Genomic DNA, 22,593 nt, shown 5'->3' on the forward strand with positions numbered 1-22,593 from the left:
GGGAAAAAAATACAGCTAATCCATGGTGGATAAACTGGTAAATGGGAGAGATATAATCTACCTCCAGGTAGCACAATGAATTGGCATCTGCATGCTTTTGCCTTGCCATACATCTGGAGTTTAACTTTGGAGAAATTCTGTCATGAGCTAATTGACTTGATTGTGTTTTAATTAAATGAAAGGAAAAAGCTGAAGTTCAAATGTGGGCGGCAGAGTGGTAGTTTCCATATGGAACTGCCAATATTGCCAAATGTTAATTGGACCTCCTGCTGGCAATCAGCTGAGCAGGCTGGGTAGTGGCTACTTCACAGGGAGTGGAAGTGCCAGAGGGAATCCTCCTAGGATAACCACAGCAGGGATGGAGACAATGATCTGAACACCTCCAGGTTTCTACATGGATACACACACAAATGCCTCTGGGGTTGTTGGAATCACACTTGGATCAGCAGCGCCAAAGTCCAGAAACGTCTTCAAGTCCAAACCTTGCAACTCCCATTGCTTCCACCTTGCTGCAGAAAGTCAAACCTGGCAAGAGTGGAAAGTTCAGCTCAAAAGTCCACAATCTGTTCTGCCTGTGATGAGCCCCTACCTAAGCTCTGCAAAAAGCACAGGTACTGCTACACAGGTACTTCAAAGGAAAAGAGGGAAGCCTGTGCTACCCTGAAAGTCGTAGCATGGATGCTCAGGTCTCCACGTTTCAAAGAGCCATGTGGCTCAGAGGGACGCTCAGCCACACTGCTCTCTGCTGCAGTGTGCAGAGAAGAAATACAACCAGAGTTACAAACAATGATGTATTTATTCTAGTTCTCACTTTCTTAGCTGTACACCAGGGATTAACTGGCTGAAAGCCTGGAAAAGCTTATTTAGCTTTCTGTCTCTTAGGTAGAATGCCCTAATCCTACAAGACAATTATCCCCAGCAAGCAAACAGGACACCTGACCTGGGCTTCCTATTAATTACACAGGAAAGAGGACATCAATCAGGGTTAACTTTAGGGCTTGACATGTGCTTGCTGCATCACTGGGGTAAAAGTGCAAAAAATGTTGCTTTTTCTTTTTCCTGGTCATAAAAACCACCTCAACTTAAGTGCTGTTGCACTGTTGGTTTGTCAGGTTACAGGCTATCATCACCAGAAATTGTCTCCTGCTAGTGCATCCCAAACGCAGGTAACACACTTGTAACCTCCAGCTTCAGCATTACTTCACAATATAGCTTTCGCTCCCACGGGGTTAATTCTACAGTAAAAAAAAAAAGCAAAGTTGTGATTGTAGGACACTCTGTAGAGACACTGAAAATATCAAAGGCAACACAGCCAGTCAGGGCTACCCAGCCTCACTGAATTACAGTTTCCATGCAGGAACTTCATGGTTCAGAGCTCATCTGCTCTATCCACACTGGCATCTGAGCTGGGTGTGTTCTACAGTGCATTGAGCACTGCAGTCAGATCTCTACAATCACACCACCTCACTTCTCAACTGTTTCTAGTGTCAAAACACATCAGAGATTCTCTTAAGGTCTAGAAAAAAAAAAATCTGACCAATGCTTGCAATATGCCCACAAACATGTGTTTGCAAATTAATTATTGACATTTTGGCAATATGCAGCCCTTACTGGAATAGCTACACAACTTCTTCCTCTTCTTCAATAAAATGCTTAACTTCCACACTTCCAGGTTCCTGAAGAAGGAGCAAGCAAGTGCTCAGCCATCCTGTTATACAGGTTTGAAAGTAATCTGGCCAAAAATCTTCTTGCTACCTCCTCTTTCACTCTGGACAAAGCTGGCTCCAACCAGAAGGAAAGGGATCATAGGTTTAATGTAGGCTGCTTATTATTTTTTCTTCAACCCAAATACTTGAGAAAAAATCAGCAAATAGAAAGTTACATTTTCCAGATATATGAAACATCAGATCAAAGGTCAAAGCAACTCCTCCACAAAAACAGGAGGGGAAAAAATCCAGGCACAATAACAGACATGTGGGGGGACAGAAAAACAACAACAACTAAAAGCATTGTACGTAAAAGAGCAACCTAACTACTTTGAGCAACTGAGCTGCTAATTGAAAATTAATGCTTATTGTGTCTGGATATTACGGGATAAATCTCCTTGGAATACAACGGTATATATTTCTATTTATAGTTCAAATATTTTTGGATGTTTTTGTAATTTCACCTAAAAGTAAGCTGCATGTACTCTTATTAAATTCTGTATTGATATTTTAAAACATCACATCTGAGAACTAGAACTGCAAAACTGGAAATACTTCTTTATTGACTTTTCTTGGCATAGCCTTATTATGGGGGAGAAAAATAACTGTAATAAATTCACAAGGAACATTTTAGCTGCAGGCAAATGGTAAATCTTCTCAGCAGATATTGGCTAGAAGTGTGAAAATAACTGAAGCACCTGTGGCCCCTCCCCCATGAGGTGATAAAGAGGAATTAAAAGCAACCACCTTTGCAGTAGTTAATAAGTGTGTTATACTGATCCTGAGATAAAACTGGGTGAGGAGAGTCACAGGGAAGCCTCTGGCCCTGGTTCCCACCACCCCAGTTAGCAGCAATTTACCCTCCATCTGCCCCAGACAGGTCAGGTCAAAAACCTAGCAAAAGAGTAAAAGCACAGCCAAAGTCACTCTGGGCTCTTTCTCTCTCCTCTCCTCTCCCTAAGCAAGCCTGAGGCTGTCCCAGGTCTCAGCTGGCTGGCTCCTCTGGAGGTGTCCATCATCTCAAAGGGGATGCTGCAGGATGTTAGGAGATTACTCTGCTAACTCCCTACTCTGCATCACTGGCTGAAGGACTCACTGCTGATCCCTCTCCGATGCCTTTCAGCCATGCCTCCCATACACCGGAAAGACAGAGGCATTTCCCTGCAGATCTCTAAAGAGGCATTTCCCTGCAGATCTCTACCTGTGTCCCCAGAAGGCACCACCACTCCAGGCAGAGGCAGCACGCAGGTACAGCTTTACAGAGATGACGCCCACGCCACTGGGCTTCCAGTCATCTCAGCCTGTGTTTTTGCACCAGCACCACAGAAACCTTGGATGAACCACCAGCTATGCTGGTGACCATTGGTAAGGCTGCACGTTATCACTGCACTGAGACAAAACAGCCTTTTGTCTGGGCTTCTAAAACTGAGTCAGCATCTGCTTCTGAGCTGGAGAATGTACCATTGAGTTGGACAGGAATAGAACAGGAGTGAAGGGAAATTTGTGAAGAGAGGGAAGAATTCTGCCAGGAAGTGATCACCTGAGCTCACTGCCAACAGGTACCAGAGATGCTCTGGTGCCTTCAACACATCCACTGCTGAAGCAATAACCACCTGAAGTGCTAACATCATCAGCTCTTTTCCCCTTCAGCATGAAGAAGGTGGGGAACCCTCTCCAACTCATTCCAGACCAGCCAGTGCCCGTGCCAAACACAATTATGTATGACTATTACATGTGGTTTTCCCTTTATTATTATTACCTTTAACCAAATCATTCACAATTAACATGTTTATATATCTGAAAGCAGGTTTGGTTTTGTGGGCTCCCATCCCAATGCTTCCCCGCTCCTAAGTACTATGACAAGGAGTTCCTGATCTATGAATAACAGAACATTAACATACCCAAAACCTTAGGAGCAATTTGATCAGTCATGTAATTAAATGCCTGGGACAGGACAGCCCAGAGCTCATTGTGCTGCCTTTCCAGAGCACCATTTTCTTTTATACTGGCACCACTTCAACACCTTTTTTTCTAGTACAGGAAACAGCATACTACACTTGTCCAAATGTGTGCAAGTGAACTCAAAGCAAACAGTCTCTTTGTGTGACCTTGCTGGCCTCAGAACCCTGCCAGGGAGGTCAAGAACACTTTTAAACCCGACCAACAAATTTCTGATTGTTGCTGTCATTGCAAATATTTGTACAGGCTTTTAGCTCTGCTGTCTTTGTAGAAAGAACTGTGTTTATTTTTAAGTTCAGTTTTTAGCTGCCTTTAAAACGCTCATCTTTGTTGCTAGATACCAGCTTGAATAAACAATAATAGCGAAACTCCAAAATACTCAGAACAACCTATTAATGATTAAACACAGTCTTCTTAGTCAAAAGACTAATTTGCCAGGTCTAAAACCACAGCCTGTAAAAATCACTCGTATCATTCTGTATGTATAATATCATAATTCTTAATACAGTCTAAGTTATCTTCTTTGCTATGAGGAAAAGGGAGTTGCCAAGTTGCAGCTGACTTTTATTCTGCATCATGTTTCATTACCCTCTTCATCCCCAGCCACACAGCAAACAGCTGTTTTATTCCCTGTAACTTGTTCTTTACTAGGGCCAAGGTGGGGAAAATTAGGCACAAGCTGATATATTTGTTGGCTCAGCTATATTTGTCATTCTCAGCAGGGCATGTTCATGTCCTTGTCACAGGACAAGTCTGTGCAACTGTGATGGGATTCAGTTTGAATTTAAAAACCATTACGGACCCTTTCCTACACAATCAAGAAACAGTAATTCTGTCAAGCAAGGTGATGGCACTGTAAATCACTGCAGTAAAACCCACTGGAATTGTAGCACCATCTTCATGAAGGTTTGAGGCTGTATTCATACATATTTTTTCACTTCAGTCTTTGCACGGAATCAGTGTTTTATGGAATAAACTGGCAATAAAAAAAAACTTTAGTTGGAACAAATTACAAACGAGAAAGCTGCTGCCCTCCAGCTCATTGCACTGGGATGCTGGGCTGGAGCCTGCCCTGCTCACAGCTCACCCTGGGGGCACAGGTGCCTGTTACTTGTGGAGGTAGGGCTGGAAAAGAGGATTTCACTTCCCTGTGGGAGAGCCGGCAGCACTCTCCTTTCAGATCCAGGCACCAGTCCAGGACTAAGCAGAGCATCAAGCACTCCTGGGAGGAAAGGGGTTAAAGAAAGGGGCTTGTTGAAGCTTCAGGTGGGGAGATGTCATCTTGTTGTCAGAGAAGGCACTGAGAACATGCTTTGCTCTCCCAGTGGATTCTTCCCTTAGGGGAAAACAACTACTCTGTAAGAGCATCATCAACATGGCAGATACATAATTGATACCTTCATTTCCCCACTTGGCTGTTCCTGATGTGTTTGGGGCTTCCACTTCTCCTCTGCTCTCTGTTAATAATGAATGACTGCATTATCACAGTGCTTAAAGAGGGCTGGCCATAGATCAGAACCTCTTTGTTTAAAGAGCGGTATGGACAAACACCAGAAAGACCATTCTTGTTTGAGCTCCAAGTATAAAATGAGAGACAATAGCTTGAACAACAGATTTCTGATTTTCATTGACACCTGCTCAGCTGTTGCATTAAAAAAAGAAAAAAAAAAAGCTATCCACAAGCCCCTATAAGCTTGTTTGCCAGCATGTCCCTCTCTAAATTTGTCATTCAGACATTGGCATTTTAACCAATCATAAAGTGCATCTTTGCTGGCTGTAGGCTAAAACAAAATACCAACTTCAACTTTTATGTGCCAGCTTAAACTGAACTGCTTTAGCTGGAGATGGATGAGCATCCCTTGAGCCAGAAAGCAAGGACCAACAGAAAAAATACCAGACCTCATCTCCTCGCCACCAGTGCTTTCCAGCACTATACTACCCCATGGTAGATTCATTCAGTACTCAGCTTCAGCAAACAGAGCTTGAAAGAGCACCAGAGAAAATGCCTGTTTGCCTGTCAGGGGCACCTGAGCCCACCCAGCTACTGCACCATGCATCAAAACACTGCTGGGCAGGAAAACCATCCATTTTTCTAAGTGGAATTAGCAGTCATCACAGCCCAATTTTAAGCCTTCCAATTACCATTAAGATGCATTCAGGCAGATTGTGAATCAGATAATATATTGATTTTTTTTTTTTTTTTTTTTTTTTTTTTACTTTGTACAAAACCCAATACAGACAAGAAGAATAATTCAGCCTATTTTAGCAAGATTAATGTGGACAAAGGTCACTTCAAACTGTATGGAATGACAGGCTTCACTGTATTTTGTATTTTCTTTAGGACTGCCTTTAAACCTTTAAAAAAGGTAGCTTTCATTAAAAAAAAATTTAATTATTCCTTATTTATTTGGAGGCAAACCAGGCTACATGACCCTTGAGTAATTACAAGCCAAAATACAAAACACTGACACAAATTACTTAAAAACCCAAACGAAACAGAAGCTGTTCTCGCAATTATCAAGTTTTTTTAGTTTTATGATTATGAGTGCCATGACCTTGTTGATACAGATGAATCAAGCACAAAAGCTTTATTATTTAGCCATGTGCTTAAGACTGCCATAATAAGAACTTGATTAAAATAAAAGAGGTGGTGCAAAAAAAACCCCCAAATATGACTGGCAAGCCCTGGACCTATTGCTAGCAACTCCAAGCAGCACTGGAAATTCCAAATCCTTGCAAATAAGTATGTGCAGCATCAGTCTTCACCAAATTCATCTTTGGCATTATTTAAGCTCTATAAAGCTTTCTTTTTTAAACTACTATCAAATGTTTTCCTAGAGAGGGAACATCGTGTGACAGAGTGCTCGCCTGTTTCCATCGGTCCCTGGGAAAGTGAGCCATTTCTTAGGAAAGCCCACAGGAATACTTCAGAAATTCCTGCTGGCAATTTCTGCCTGACCCAACTTGTTTCTCATCCTGGGCTTTCTGCAACTCACCCAGCAGCTGATGCACCCAGCAAGGGAGAGAAAGGGCTAATTATCAGCTTGCTAAACAATGAATCAACACACGGACAAAGTGTCCCATAAAGGAAGGAGCAATCACTGCTCCCACTGCTGGTACTTCCACAGGGTCTCTCTCGGAGGGTTTGCCCAGAGGTGAGCAGCACATCCTGGCAGGCAGGGCTTGCTCGGCTCTCTGCTCTTCCCAGCCAGCAGCCCCCAAAATAACATCCCTGCAGGGATCCAAGGAGGGAAACGAAAGCAGAGATCCCACAGGTGTTGGATGATCTTTTCCCCATGCCCAGGGGGCACAGAGGGAATACTGGAGAGCCCTGGAATGGCAAACAGGAGTCAAGCCCAGTCCCTGAGCCCCTCTGCAAGGCACAATGTCTTCACAGCCACCCCCAGCGTTACTTGCACTGTGTGGTTTGGAACCTGTTGAGCTCCAACCTCAACGGAAGGAGCAGAGGGCCTTCCTGCAAACCCTGGAAATTTACCTCCCTCAGGAAATAACTCCCAAAAAAATTCTATGCCATGCTGAAAAAAAGTGCCTTGAAACTCCATCTCCAGTGAAAAATGCTTTGTATAAGAACAGGTTTTGAAATAGAAAGGTTAATAACTATTCTTTAAAAGAGCACCTTCAAGTAGCTTACAAATAAATGACGGCAACTCTGTTGAGCTTAGCAAGAAGCTGTGACATTTTGGAAATGAAAAGAAGTGATAAAGAGTTCAGTCATTTTGCTTGCCTTGAAAAAGGTTTACAATTTCCCTTTAAACCTCCCTCCCACTCTTGCTAACATTCAAGTCCTTGGCACACATACTCAACATTTTTAGAACCTGTACTCACTTTTCACCCTAGCTGGATGCTGAACTTTGGGAGAGAGTGGTAATTTTAACGCCAGGAGAGACCCAAAAAGGGACTGGTGCATTACACCATGCAACTCCTTGCTGTGGGCAAGCATTTCTTTCACATGCTGTGCTCACAAGAGCTATGGCAGATCAGAGAAAAACCTGGAACTGTGATGAAACATATATAAGCCACGTTAAGCAAACCACAAGATTTCTGTATCTGGTATCAAATTTTCTGTATATCAATACAAATGAAGAATACAAGGAGCATAGGTAAGCACAGCAGCACAGTCTGACTCAGGTTTAAAAAAAGTGCTAGAAAAGCACCACTAACCTTCACTGAATATTTTCTTGTTGTAGAAGGAATGAAATTAAACTAAATCAAGTGTTAACTGGTTCTTTTTTTTTTTTTTAAATTCCTGTATCGGATCATGAATAACATGCTAGACTGGAAAGCACAGAAATGCAAGATGTAGATGTATCCCACTCAGAAGCTTTTTGACAAACATTGTGACATTTCATGCATTTGTGAATAGTGGTCACTGAGAACCAGTTCCATAAGAATTCAATGCATAAATAAATAATAAATAAAGTATATTTAAGGTTCACTTAAACCAGAACACTTTAGTTTCATGTTTGCGAACATGTACACGGCCCATACAACAGGGCTGTACACAGCCCTGCATTTGAAAGGCTGCCTTTAGTTTTTGGTCAGATGTCAGCACAGGAGGAGCAGCCTGGCCAAGCATCCAGCCAGTGACCCATGAAAATCAGCCCCTCGCCAAATCCAAATCAGCTCAGCAATGCTGGAACAGCCAGCTGAAGGCAAGAGTCCATGGATTGTGTCAAGATACCAGGGAAAACATGATCCTGTTTCGGGTAACACCTGCTCTGAGGAGGATGAAAAACCTTCAGATGTGTCCTCAAAGCTTCCAATCCAAACAGCTCCATCACCAACACCGCCTTCCCACTTCAGTCAGCCTCTCTGCTAACTTTAAACTTCTGTCATCTAAACCACATGGGAATCAAAGGTTTGAGTGGACTTTTAATTGTCTTTCATACCAACACAGACTTTTAGAGTATAATTTAATTTTGTGGGAAGTTTAGCTTTGAGAAAAGTTAAGGAGAAAAAAGAAATTAATATCAAGGAAAAAAAGTAGAAAGATTACTACAGCACACACATTTTCTTCACACTCAGAGCAAGACAAAACACTGTATTTACCCAGTTTGCTCATGTGCTACGAATACCATAGGTTTATCTGCTACTAATACTGCAAATTTTTATGCAGTAAAAGGGGCAGCAAACAGGCTGGGAATGCCCCTTGGCTGGAGTGTGGAGCTCACAGGGATGCACAGTTCCCTTCCCCAGCAGGGGCAGCGCTCCAGGCTCAGCACCTGCTCCCCAGGGAGGCAACTGAGCACAGAAAAACACAAACACAAAATATGAAGTGACTCTTGTTATTCATGAGAGGGAAGTGCCTCATTTCTAAATGCTCTGGAATCCATGGCCCTGCATGCTGGCTTTTAGAAATAACCTTTGACTCCATGTATTTTATATAATATTTTAATAAACCCACCAATTTCACAACTAAAACAAGCCAGAGTGTAAAGCCAGGGCTAAACATACAGTGCTGGAATACTGCCCTTAATGTGCTTTGGTCAAGCTGTTGAATGTAATCTCAATTTTCATGAAGTCATAGTCATTGTCTGGGATGTATCTGGATGTTGCTTTCACAAGTACAAAACTCTGCTGGTAGGAACAGGTGAGTAATTGGTGAAGATACTGCAAGGACTATAACTAAAAAATATGTAGGTTTTCATGCAAGGAAAAGTTCTCATCACTAATTTCACTGACTTGCAGTTTAATGCAAGGGACTCTTTTTTCATGCAAATACAGACACAGTGAAGGAAATGCAGGGCTGCATCCACAAAATGGAAGGATCCAATTTACTTCTTATGGCACCTACTCAGAACTGAGGAGGCCCAGAGCAAATCCCTGCTGTTGAAGGGACTCCTAACCTACCACACGTCCTAAATCTGCCTTATTCTACTGCTGGGGAGCACTGCTCTATTTCTCACCTTCTCTCATGTACCCTTCCTACAACCACAAACAGTTGCTACCACCAGACTTCTGGCTTCTCTATTTTCATGGACATGACAAATATTTTGAAAAATTGTCAGTTCTCTTGATAATTGTGCTATGGACATTTGCAGCAAAATGTAACATCAGTCCTAGTCTGATGGTAAAAACTTTGGTGAGTATATGTGACTCCACACATGTGCATTCCTCAGTGAGACCACTCGTAATTCCTGGGTTAGAAGAAAAATGTTCCTGCCTATGTGTCAGAAGAAGAGCCATCAATGTGGTACCAACAATAAATGCATTCAGATAAACTAATGGTTGTCTTCCTCACCTAACTGCTGCAGTAAGCTGCCAGACTAAAGAGGGCTACTGGAAGCCCTCATAAAAGACTTCCTACTTCACTACCCATCTCCTTCAAGCGTCATCTCTTGCATCACCTCAGCATTATCCCAGTTTCCCTCTCTTCTCTCTCACCTCAAACACAGTCCTTGTTTTTTTAACCCCATAAGAAGGACATTTTTTTGTCTCAAAACTTTTGCAACCACTCCATACATTAAAAAATAAATTAAAAAAAAAAAAAAGGTACCAAAAATGGTAGGCACAAAGACTGAATTATAAGGAAATATACACAGTAAGACAAAATAAACCTCTACATTTGCAAGTTTTCCCTGAATTGGCATCTGGACATGTAAATAATCACTTAAACCAGAAAGAATGGGCTTCATGCTGGTATTTTTTTATGAGATCTAAGTGCCTGCTATTTGTTTTTAGGAAATGGTTAATTCAATTAGCAGCATCTGTTCTTCCTTTACTCTCTACTCAGTCTTACATGGAATTTACTGTACAAACAAGAAAAAATCTAAACTGAAAGAAAGAAACCTCTGGGCCCTTATAGATGGAGGATGTATCAATTCTCAGGGGGGTTAAGAAAAACTCGTCTGTGCCACCAGACACCTCCCTGCTGATATAAGGACACTGGTCTCACTTCTGCTCTGCTGCTATACACAGGCCCCCAGGGGAAAAAAACAGGTTGCCAAATATGCTAACCAGTAGCATTCCCATCCTGGGACTGTCAGGGTGTAATGATGTTATCTGCTAAACCACAGTCAGGCTCCCCTGCAAAAGCTAAAGAAAGAATTAAACACAGCAGTGGGATAATTCACTAACTGTCTTCAGCTGATTCCTCCACCATGGTGAACTCACCTAACAAAGGATTTCATATAGCACATAAAATATGCTATATTTCATATATATATATATATATTTCATATAGGTGTTTTGTTCATCTCACCTTCTGGTGATGTTTCCTGCAGTGTTTCTCTTCTGTGGTTGAGGAAACCCTGAATGCAATGTAGGATGAGCTAAAAAAAGAGAGATGTTTTCTCTGCAAGCAGATCCCTAAAGACAGCTGGTGGAAAGGTAAAACCACCAAGATCCACGCATGACTTCAATCATTTGTTGGTAATCACCTTACATCCACGGACTGTGACTTTCAGGTCTAACATGATGCATCTGTAGCTAAGTGTGTGAGGGGAAACAATATTTAAGTATCACACAAAACCCATCTTCAGGAGTGATTAATGCTCATGGAGGACTTCAGAGCTGGGCAACATGAACCCTTCCGGATCACATCAGGGTGATTATCTGTGGCCTTTATTCCTACATGCTCTCAGATCTTGTTGATTTTGCACTGAAACAGCTGGGAAAGGCTTGTACCTTAACAGGGCTGAGCTGCAGCCACTGCAGCCATTGCCAAAGTAAAAACTGGTTCTGTGCAACAGACAGTGTGCAATGATGGACATAAAATCTTGTGTCCAGCTTCTCCTACTAACTAGAGAAACCTGCAAAGTCACAACCTTTTGTTAATGGTTTAAAATGTATTGAAAATAATGCTTAGCTTTTGTGTACTTTCTAGTGGCCTAAACCCGTATTCTCAAGGGTTTTCATCATTCATGGATGTCAGCTAGAAAGGTACATTCTTTTTCCTCTTTTTCTCTTTAAAAATACATAATCCTTGAGATCCAATAGTGACATTAAATGCTTTTTTTCCCTTCAACACATTTTTTGCTATGCACTTCAAACTAAGTTACAGAGTTTCCAGGTGCATTAAAGGTTTCAGAAACACCCTGTTCATCTTGCTGGATCTGGCTAAAACACGCTCTCCTCCTCTTCTCCCGCCCTTGCCTCCGGTAGCAATGGGAAAATTAAATCAGCCGGAGGAGAAGTGCAGGGGGGAGTTCAGAAAGAGGTGTTGCTCTAAGTGTCCAAGATACTTTTTTTTTTTTCAGTTTCAGGTTTCTGAGAATTCCCCTAGGCTTTTCCAACACAAACTTTCTTCCTCTTTTCAGAATCATGTTCTCTGTGTAACATGACACAGTTACATGACAGTACTGCCCAACAAAAAGCTTTTAAAGCAGAGTGACAGGTAATTTCTGCAATGCTTTGTAGTTAATATCTCTCTTTCTCTTGCTGGCTCATGTTTTGCTACTCTCTTATTACTTTCTCCTCCAACTAAAGTATAAACTATTTCTGCTTGGTCTTTGTCCAGCTCTCCAGAAACTGGCTTTATCCCCAGTCTTAGCTGTCTACTTAACTGTTCATTCCCTTGCACAGACACAGGCTCTATTACATCTCACTTATTTCTTCCATACATTACTTCTGTGTGTCAAAAGCAGCATTATTCAAGCAAGAATAAACAATAGCATTGTTTTTCAAAGAAATTAAATCTAGTGTGCTCTCATAAGAGTCAGACCAGCCTTCAAAAATTTTTCTTCAGGAATTTAAGCACAGGAACTACCCTGCAATTGCTGCGATTGTTTTAAACCTTGTACGGATTTTTAGCTGTAATTATTAATACCAATATTCTCCTTTTATATAAATCACTTGAACAATTCACGAGAGTAGGAGAATCAGGCATGGTGGTAAATTGTGTAAGGCAGGAAAACCACTACACCCTTCTCTGTATCAACAAAAAGGAGGCCAGATTTGCAGTGCACTAGAACACTGCTTCACATTTTCAGAACAAGAGTATTCTTAGCATCTGTGCCAAAACCAACACTTCCTTCCCTTCAGAAACGCAATAAATCTATAAAACTCCAAGAAACAAACCAGTAATCTTCAGACACATTGAATGAATTTACAGGGAAGGAAATGCACAGCCAGTTCTGAATTATTAACAATGAAATAAATTATAACACATTATAAATGCATAATTTAAATACATCTAATTTCTTGGCAATTAACTGTTTGGGTTTTTTTTCTCCTCATAAAGGCAGATAGCATCTAAGAATTATTTCCGACCAGCTTAGGGGGACTTTAAGTTGTAATGTGACTCAAATTACTTGATTGTATCCCACTAAATCTCTTTCATAAGCATGCAATGGAAGTGTCATTTTTTTGTTGATTCATCCAGGATCCTGGGGGGGAAAAAGGGAGGGAAAAGAAGCCCACAGATATTAGCTTTCAACCTGGGTGACTTTATGTTGCTTGTTATGACATAAATGCTTCAGGTGAGTTGATCTCTGGGGGCTATAAGCAAGGAGAGCAATTGGGAAAAGAGTCACAAACTGGACCCTCTCTTACTACCCACATCACACCATGTTTTTAACTCAGGATGCTGCTGGTGAGTGAAATTCACTTATTTGGTGCCCAGGCACTAAAACTCCTTCGAGAGTAGAAGGTGAAACATGCACAAGCCACGCTGAGGCTTTCCACGGGCTCAGGGGCAAACACTGCCCAGGAACAAGTATCCTGGGCATCTCACTCCCTACAGGAACTGCAGCTGGGGCTCTTCCATGAGCTCCTATTGCTCCAGACATCCTCCCCACTGTATTCACACTGGGATATGCCAGCAGAGGCTGCAGTCTGCTGAGGAGGCAGACACGGACACTGGCACACGGCGCTGGCTTCGCAGCTCCTGGTTTGAGAGGGGGAAGATCACTGGAGCACCCGACTGCAGCAGGCTGAGCTGAATGCAAAGCCTGGCTCTCAGAACCACAGAATGTTTGGGGTTGGAAGGGACCTTAGAGAGTTTATAGTTCAAACCCCTCTGCCACGGGCAGGGAACCTTCCACATGGTGGCTTCCAGGCTCCCATTGCAATAGCTTGTTTCTTCAACACACTATCCTCTTCCCTGGCAGGCTGCCCTCCCGTGAGGTTTCCTGGGCATGCAGACCAAATTTCACTCATGACAAATGCTATTTTACTTAGTTGATCTGACTACCAAACAGAAACTGGGATCCAAATTACTTTCCTTCTGTTGCCTGCACTTGCTCTACAGCCATGCAGGCAGAGGGCACAAAGTGCCAGCCCTGTCTTCCTCCTCAGGATCAAGGGTCAAGGGAAACAACAGTCATTTATGTGTGCATCAACAGTGTTGCAAACCGCAGAAATAAAACCAGCAGTGACAAATCCTCAGTCAAGAGTTCACTTTCTGAGCTGAAGCTTCCAGCAATAAAGAAAAGCTCTTAAGCTTGAAAAAGAGTCCCTGTGTCAGCAATGTTTTAAGCTGAAAGTGTAAATTACAATAGCAGTGAAAACACCAAGTTCCATCATGTATCACAGTTATTCTAACTGTGCAATCACTAAGTTGGCTAAAATCAATAAATATTAGAGATTGTCTGTATTTTTTGCAAATTATCTCTAGATCATGAGCCACATGATCTGTTTGCACAGATCATGCAATAGCCCAGGCTCTAAAGCCCAACCAGTATCTAAGGCCTCTGCACCATTCTTGGTCTTTTACTGGGCAACACATTAAAACGTACAGATTCAGAAAATACAAAAAGAAAATAAATAAATACATAAATAAATACATAAAGAAAATAACAGTGAAATTATTATGATGCATCTACCTGATGAGGATTTGCTAACGGTTTGGGCAGATGGTCAGAGTGAAGACATCTTAAAGCACTAATAAAAAAAAGCACATTCTCGGGGTGAGGAATGCAGGCTGATCTTTGGGAATAGAACTGGCTTTGCTCATACAGTTTCAAATGTTAGGACAGCTGCACCACAGCCTAACTCTGCTAGGCAAAACATCATTCTAATTCATATGAGATCAATGCAGGAATCAGAGAAGAAAAAGGCAAGACAGCCCTTATCTTTTCATATGAAACTTCATTTTCACAAAGTTATAATTGACACAGATTTGGTATTAACCTTCTGATGATCTGTCATTCTCATTCTACTGACATGCAACCTGACAGCATACCCTATATTTCCACAGAATGATGGAGCAGCCATAGATCCTCATTTCTCCCTAGCTTTTTCCCACTTGCACTGATCATCACAGTTGTACAAAGCAGCAAGAGAACAAAAAGGTAAATCAAACTTTCCCTTTGGACAGAGGCTTTATTTCCGAGTGTCCATAAACCAAGTCAGGAACAGAAGAAATTCATATTCCTTTGCAGCGACCTTGTATCAAGCCTTGCAAGAAACTCAAGTCTTAAATCAAATTTCCTAATAATAAGCTGTCATAAGATTAACAGAGGTGATTTCAAGGTCTCTGCTGATTGCTAGTCCAAACCACTATGTGGACTACAAAAAGGCAAGGTTAAATTGATTCATATATTGCAATATTTAAACCCAGAAAAAAACCTCCAAACCCAGAAGAGAGGACACCCCAGCCCTGTTACCCATGTGATTCTGGTCAAACAGAGTGAGAAGAAAAAACAGTCCATCTTCGTACACTGCATCACCTGGATATCCATGCTGATCTTCCCACCTAGTTCCTACTGAACCATTTCATAAGACACTACAGCAAATGGCACACTCCATATCCCACCATAATTTTACATTTGCCCAAAAATACACTTGACAGTGGAGGGCTTGTAGAGTTCATGTATATGGGGGGGGAGGATGTTGCACAAATTACTCAGTGTCACTCTGATTTGGCTTTGGGGAATGAAAAAAAACTAACAAAAAGCACCCCTCATTATCTGCCTACTTTCCCTGCCCATGGCTTGTAATCACAGTTTCCCCTGGCCCAGAAGGGGTATCAGCAACCAGCCTCACTCTCTGGGATCTGCTGGGGGCAAAACAGACCACAGCTACCACTGCCTGTTGTGAGAGTAATTTTATCATCAGCAGCTAACTACCTCCTTTCTTTTTTCCTATGCCTAAAACTGGTCCTACTAGAAAGTCAATCCCTTCATATCAGAAAAAGAACAGGATCAGGAACCTGCCTTGTGCCAGCTACAGAAGACAACGCATGGACAGCTCAGAAATTACTTCTTCACATGGGACTGAATGGCAGCTAGTTGGGATATTTCTGTATATCAGAAATATTTTTCTAGCCACTGTTACAATTTTAATATAATAGGTAGAAATAAGTTCTGGGAGCAGGCTGTTTGCTGAAGTATTTTTAAAAACCCATTAGTGATTGACCCAAGGCACTAAGAGCACTCAGCACTGTGTTTTAAAACAATTAATTCAATGAAAAACAGATTCATACCAGCATCAATTCAGAAGCATTTTTCTGCAACGTTACGTTTTATAAACCTCAGAAAGCATCAGTGTCCAAAATGAATCAAGGACAACTTTAAGGAAAAAACATACAAAGAAAGATAAAAATGTGAAAGTCCTTTCTGTTTTTAATAGGCTGGACTGTGATATGGTGCAAACACTGATGAGGATCTGAGAGCTCTTTGGTTTCCTCCTGGCTATCTTAGGTGCTGTCCTGCTTACTTCTGATCAGTTTTTCCATTTAAACCAAGGAATTAAATAAAAGAGACTGGAAAACATTTTGAAATCTGTAACAGAAAACACCACCTAAGGATGAGGCCATATTACTCAGGAGAAATTACTCAGGAGTAAGAAATCCAAGGAGGAGGATCTAGGAAGGAAGGACAACTGATCCAAGGGGTGGCTGGGATCCAGCGGCATGGGATCAGTTGTCAGTGGGGCTTAGCACAGGGGGCTCAGCAGGAAACAAGATCTTCCAGGAGCTTCTCATCTGGGGGAAGTGTCGGGGTGGTCATCTGAGAAGACAGCCCCCACACAACCACAGGCAGCCAGCAAAGGCTCTGCTCCTGCTCGGGAGCTCTCGTTCTCCTCATGGCAGATGAGGAAGCCGATGATTAACGCTGCGAACAGGTGATTAGGGGCTACCAAACATCAGCACACGAAGAGATCTCAGCCAGCACGCCTGACATGAAAGGTCATGTACCCTGGCAGCCAAACGAGGAGAAATTCTGGTCATCCCTGAAGCAGCCTCAGAGGGAAAAGAGGTGAGACACCAACCTGTTGAGCACTACGCCTTTGTTTTCACGCACACATGGTGTGGCTGGTGCCCTGTGTCCCTACGAGACCCGTGCCCCAGGGTGCAGGCTCAGGTTGCAGCCTCCTCTGCAGCGAGGAATTGCTGGAGCTGAGGAGCCGCGGGGGCACCGCTCTGCTGTGGCCATCACAGAGCGTGTGGCAGCACGTACACTTTGTAGTCCATAAACATGCTAGGCTTAAAAGGTGCAGAGTTTTTTCTCTATAAATAGTGATTCATTCCACACGCTTACGTTCAGACCCTCATCAACAGCACAAACCAGAATCGTGGTGTCGGGAGCATGATGAGACCCACAGCTCCAGCAGTTGCCATTGCTTTTCATATTTCAGCTCAAGAAACACAAGCATCAATTTTTAAAAAGAGCTCTTGCAGTTCTCATTAGTAGCAAGCAACTTCATGGCTACCCATTCTGTCTGAAAACATGGGCTTTTTATACCTTTGACCAGGCATCCAAAATATCCACTCAATCAGCCTGAAGTCTAAGGCAGATTACATACTTAATTAACCCAAATTCTGAAGCTGTCACAACTGTAGTCCCATCTGACAACACTGGCAGGGTGAAGAGTTTCCCAAAAATAGCTGAATAGCTTTGGATAGAAATTTAGCACCAAATGAAAACAGTACACCTTTACATTGCACTTAAAACTCTTGCATGACTTACGAAAGCATAAAAAAAAAAAACCCAGGGAGAAACGAATAGGATTCCCAGCGTAATCTTATGAGAGTTCAGCCTCAAAGTCCCCAACCAATTTAAATCTCAGGAAAAACAATAAGGACGATGAGGCTCTCTGCTAAGAATGTCCTTTGTGGCTGTGGACAAGTCATTTAGGGCTTCACACCAAATGAAACTTACGTTTCATCTCAATAGCTCTGCTTTCCACTCTTTCAAGTGCAGCAAAACCTGAAATGACCAGCTGACAGGTGTGTTGGGAGTAGCTCACTGCACCTGTAATTGCTTTGAAATACCTTCCTGTAAAGTGCAAGGAGTTTCAACGTTCTTCCACTTTAGAAAGGAAAAATAGCCAGAGGAGAAAGATCAATTTCCTTTTTAAACCTTTTAAGAATTATTACTCTAAGGGCTTTTCTGCACATTCAGAGTCATAGTGGACTGAGTCAGGATGAGAATTTAGGTCTATGGCTGAGCATCTCCACGTCCAGCTCCTCAGGAACAGGAGGGCTTGCTCCACAACAGTGCCCTCAGTAAGGCTCACAAGCAGCTACTAATGCAGAGCATTACTGAAGTAACAACTTCTACTAGACAAGTCTTGGAATTTCTCCATGGATTATCCATTAGTTTGTTTACCAGCACCTAGAAGTGCTGAAGCAAACACTAGTTTTCCATTTCATTTCAGGACTATGACAAACTTGTCCCGTTACCACAATTACAACTCCTCTGCACAGACACAGGTGAAGCTGCTGTTTCCTCATCCATGAACAGGAAATCCCATAAAGCCAAGAGAGATGAAAAGCAGCAGTCTGAGAAACATGTTCACTTCTGACCTACGAGAATCATTTCACCGAGTGCCAAGGTCAACAAACAACAGGATCCTACCAGTGACTGCTTTCATCTCATGGGGGGAGCTGGGTGGGAAATGGTTTTCCTGTGCTGTTGAAGTACATTTTCATGCCCTTAGAAAAAACAAAAAACCAAACCTGTGTGTCTGTAAAAGGATGAAACGCAAGCCAAACAGTTTGTGCTCTGTTTCTGCAAAACGTATGTGAGGAGAGGAACTGTCCCCCAGGCCAGAGTAAGCAGCCCTGCAGAGCACATCCTTGGCAGCCCTGCAGAGTACATCCTTGGCACAGCAGCTCAGCACAGCCTCTGACCCCGGTCTTCAGCTGGCCCCGTGAGCACCCTGACCAGTGGGGCGAGAGTTTCCCGGGACCTTCCCTTTGCAACTTGTCCTACCCCTTCCCATACCCTCTGCTTGTGCTCCACATTCCATGCTGAGCTGCCTGACCTATTCCTAGGAACACTAACAAGGTCTGTTTTTACTGGAAATTTCATTCTTGAAAAGGCATCGCTACTCAAGAAACAACAAAAATCTTTTCCCACCTAACTAGTTCTGCTTTGAAATGCTACCTTCCCAATATGCTGATCATCTCTCCACTGTTTGTTTCTCTGTGCTATGGCTGGTACTGAACTATCAAAGAAGAAACCCAAAAGGAAAAAGAAAAAAAAAAAAAAACAAATTGAAAAAAGTGCACAGCTCTGCTGCCCTTGATAAGCTCTAGATCAGAAAGCAGAAGTGATAGCTTTTGCACACAATGGCTGATAACCCCCAAAAGCACTCAACTCCAGTCCGTAAATGGGGAGAGATCATGTTAATCAAGTCCTGCCAGGCATGGGAAAATCAGAGAAGAGGAAAGAAAATGAACAAGGGTATGTGCTTCTCGTTATCCACATTATCTATACTGTCTTCCCAAGCTCCTGTTGCGATTTATCTTTGTTCACATTTTCTAACCATGGCAAATAACAAACAAGCTTTAAAAAAACTATCTAAATTACTGGAAAGCTGTAACCTAGGAGAAGGAACAAAAGCTGCCTAGGGACACCAACTGGGCAATCAAAGACCTGCTTTGCTGCCCATCTACCACTCATAGTTATGAGAGGTGATTAAAGTCCAGATCCTCCTCTCCAAAACACTTCAACACCCACTCACATGCAGCTGATGGCAAACTCTAGCATGATGGTATTGCTAAAGGAAGTTCCAATGGAGTATGCAAATCTGAAGTTCTTCCTCTCTTTATAGGCATGCTAATCCATCTGCCCAGTTGAGAAGGACTTTGAATTTTCTGATTAGGCCTCAGTCCTGCCTTAACTCAATGAAAAAGTGACACTAGGACCTTGATCTGTTTAAGTACTTCAACATATATTTACATTTCCAAGAGTAAAACCTTTAATTCAAAGCAAATCTTAAAAACCCAACCCTTCAGGACACTGGCTGGGGTCCATCCTGAGTATTGCATTGTGTATTTATTTTATCTCTTCTACGTCACTCTGTGACTTTCAGGACAAATCTTTTAAATTAGTTTGCTACATCAAACCACGTTCACTTTACCAGTCTGCCCAGAGGTCCCATGGTGATTTACTAGTGCTGCCCTCCCCTGCACAGAGCCAACAGCCCCCCTGAGCCCTGCAGGGGCACAGCAGGGCTCCTAGGGCAGGGTCTGAGCCCTCCAGGCTGGCATGGCTGGAGGAAAAGGGAGTGAACAGGCAAGCAACTCCTCACAGCTGCTTTTGTGTGGCTCACTGGGGATCTGAATGCACTATTGATTCCGTAGCACTAAAACAGATTTGTAGCCCCTGCGTGTGCAAGACAGATATCTCCTTCAACTCTAATCTCTAGCAGCTGTCAAAGACTTAAATGGCTTGGAGCTGCCTGGCACGCCAAAATCAACGAAGATTTTAGGCTTGCTTGCCTAAAGGGCAACCCATGGAACAGGAACCAGTGAAAGTCATTCTCCTGCCCTGACCACAGATGGACAGGGCCTCCCAAACTTCACAATGTGTCCAGATCATGTCAGTAAAACAGACTAGAGAAAACAAACGAGTGCACCCCAAGAATCCATGCCACCAGAAACCCACTTGCCCCTATCGTTCCTTGTTGAGGATATACCCAACAATTCCCAACAGCGATAAAAGTGTAGTGGAATTACTCTTCCAGGAGGCACTACCACTGTCTCACCACAAACTGCAGTGCTCTTAAAATGAAGATAACTAAAATTCACTTGGCAGTATTGAGGCAGCATCATCGTAACTTACATCTTCAGATGTCTCTCCCTGCTCATGATCGAAAACTTTGTTTTCAATCAGGAAAGAATTCAACAGTGAATTTTTTTCTTTTAATTTGAGGTAAAGTTAGGAATTCAGCCCAATTATTGTACATTATCATCCAGCCAAGCAAACATAGGCACCACAGTTATCCTTAGTCAAGATACAGGCCCCCCAAGGCAAAATGCTCTCACAATAAACTTTTGCACTTAAGAGTTTCGTCACTTTTTTTTGTATAGGAAGTTTAACAAAAATTTTTAACCGGTCCATCTGTTTCCTTACATCTGCTTTCCAATGACTACCTTGAAACAATCCTAACACACTGGCTGCTGGGTGAAACCTTCAACAGGATTATAACATTTATTGGAAATGGTCCAATTTTTCTTTCATGCAATGTTTGACAGGTGAGAAAATCATCCAAGGTTTTGACTGGGATGGTGTGACTTGGAATATAACTGAGCTCCTCTGAAAATTATGTGTTAAGACTAAAACTATTCTCTGAAACAGTAATGAAGGAAAAATAAAAGGGGAAAAGAGAAAGTTTGTTGCACTGTCTCCTATTTGACAAAACATTCCCACATTAACAGCAATAAGCAAATTAAAGATAAAGTTCAGTCTTCAGCATTAAAGTCCACAATAGGATTTTGTTGGTTGAGCTGGATTTATTTATTTTTTTTTTTTTTTTTAGTGGATGTAAAGGAAACAGGCTTTAAGGAAAAACAGGCATGCAGGAATTTCACAGCAAACTTCAAATCTCACTGAAGTTAATTTAGATTCTACATCCTATTATTGTGGGAAGAGACCCACTCTGGTTTTTAGTAACTAAAACACACCGAGTTAGTTTAACAACATTCCCAAGAAGCTCGTACTACCTTCAAAAAGTTGCAAACAGCCAGGACTGCTTTACTGGGGGAATGGGAGCGGGGCGATGGAGGTGGCGGGGAAAAGGACCCAAAACAGTTCCACTCACACGCTATTTATTTATTTTCAACAGTCTGCTTACACATAAAATGTCCTGGAGCTAAAAGCAACCAGCTGGGCGAGTTACTAGCCGCGCTCCTGGGCGAGGTGCCAGAGCTCCTTCCCTTTCCCTACGAAGGAGAAGCCTCCGTACTTATTTATTTAATAACGGGGAAAGAAGGAGCCTCGAGCCCCGGGGAAGGTGGGAGGCACGGCGGAGCCTCTCTCCCCGCGGGGGCGGCCGAGCCGGGCAGTGCAGCGCCGGGAGCGCCCGCTCCTCCCGTTCCGCTGCGCTCCCAAGGAACGGGGCAGCGGCGGCGCCGGGACCGCGGGCACCGCTCCGCCAGGCACCGCTCCACCGGGCCAGGGACCGCGGCTGCCCCGCCGCCACCGCGGACCCCGGCGGGAGCCCCCCGTCCCGCCCCGGCCGCGCCGCCTCCGGTACTCACCGCCGGCCGGCTCGGGCAGCGTGGAGACCGAGGTCTGGCCCATGGCTTGGCCGGGAGGCGCTCACGCCGCCCGCGGGGCGCGCAGCCTCCGCCGCGGCTGCTCCCGAGGGCACATCCCGGTGCTGGCCGGGCCCGCGCTCCCCGCCGGCTGGCGCCCGGGGGCTGCGCCGCTCCCGCACCGACCCGCGCGGGGCAGCGCCGGCATCGCTGAGGACTTTAATAAATTTAAACATAAAAAAAAAAAAAAAAAATCAAAGGCAGAAAAGCCCCCTTTAGCTGCACGGAGTTTGGGAAGGATGGTGCGCTGCCGGCGTCCCGGTGCCTGCCTGCCCCCGCCCTGCTCCGAAGCCTTAGTCCTGACACGGAGTTATTCCCACCCCTTCTCGTCCCCTCTGAAGGTACAGGGGAAACTTGAGACAGCCTCAGGGAGCGATCCCATCGCCCTGCTTGAGGTGCTTTGCTGTTGGAAGCAGTTTTCAGGATGAGCTCCCGTCACAAGTGGAAAAGGAGCGCCCGGGCAGGGCATGGCATCCT

The 22,593-nt window shown here is 43.4% G+C and overlaps 1 protein-coding gene across 4 annotated transcripts in view; it reads right to left on the minus strand.

The window, feature by feature from the left end:
* The window catches only part of PHACTR2 (phosphatase and actin regulator 2), a 70,383-nt gene extending 48,160 nt beyond the window's left edge, over nucleotides 1-22,223 (minus strand). For all 4 annotated transcript variants that reach the window (XR_005954061.1, XM_041424046.1, XM_041424045.1 and 1 more), the window contains exon 1: nucleotides 22,060-22,223. Coding sequence is in view for 3 of the 4 variants with exons in the window: in XM_041424046.1 (XP_041279980.1) it covers nucleotides 22,060-22,102 (43 nt within the window). In the remaining variant the exon portion in view is untranslated. The remainder of the gene's footprint in view (nucleotides 1-22,059) is intronic.
* Nucleotides 22,224-22,593: the final 370 nt, after the last annotated feature.

Source organism: Onychostruthus taczanowskii, unplaced genomic scaffold, assembly GCF_017590055.1.
Source record: "Onychostruthus taczanowskii isolate IOZ18803 unplaced genomic scaffold, ASM1759005v1 scaffold8, whole genome shotgun sequence".
In the NCBI taxonomy this organism is placed as follows: domain Eukaryota; kingdom Metazoa; phylum Chordata; class Aves; order Passeriformes; family Passeridae; genus Onychostruthus; species Onychostruthus taczanowskii.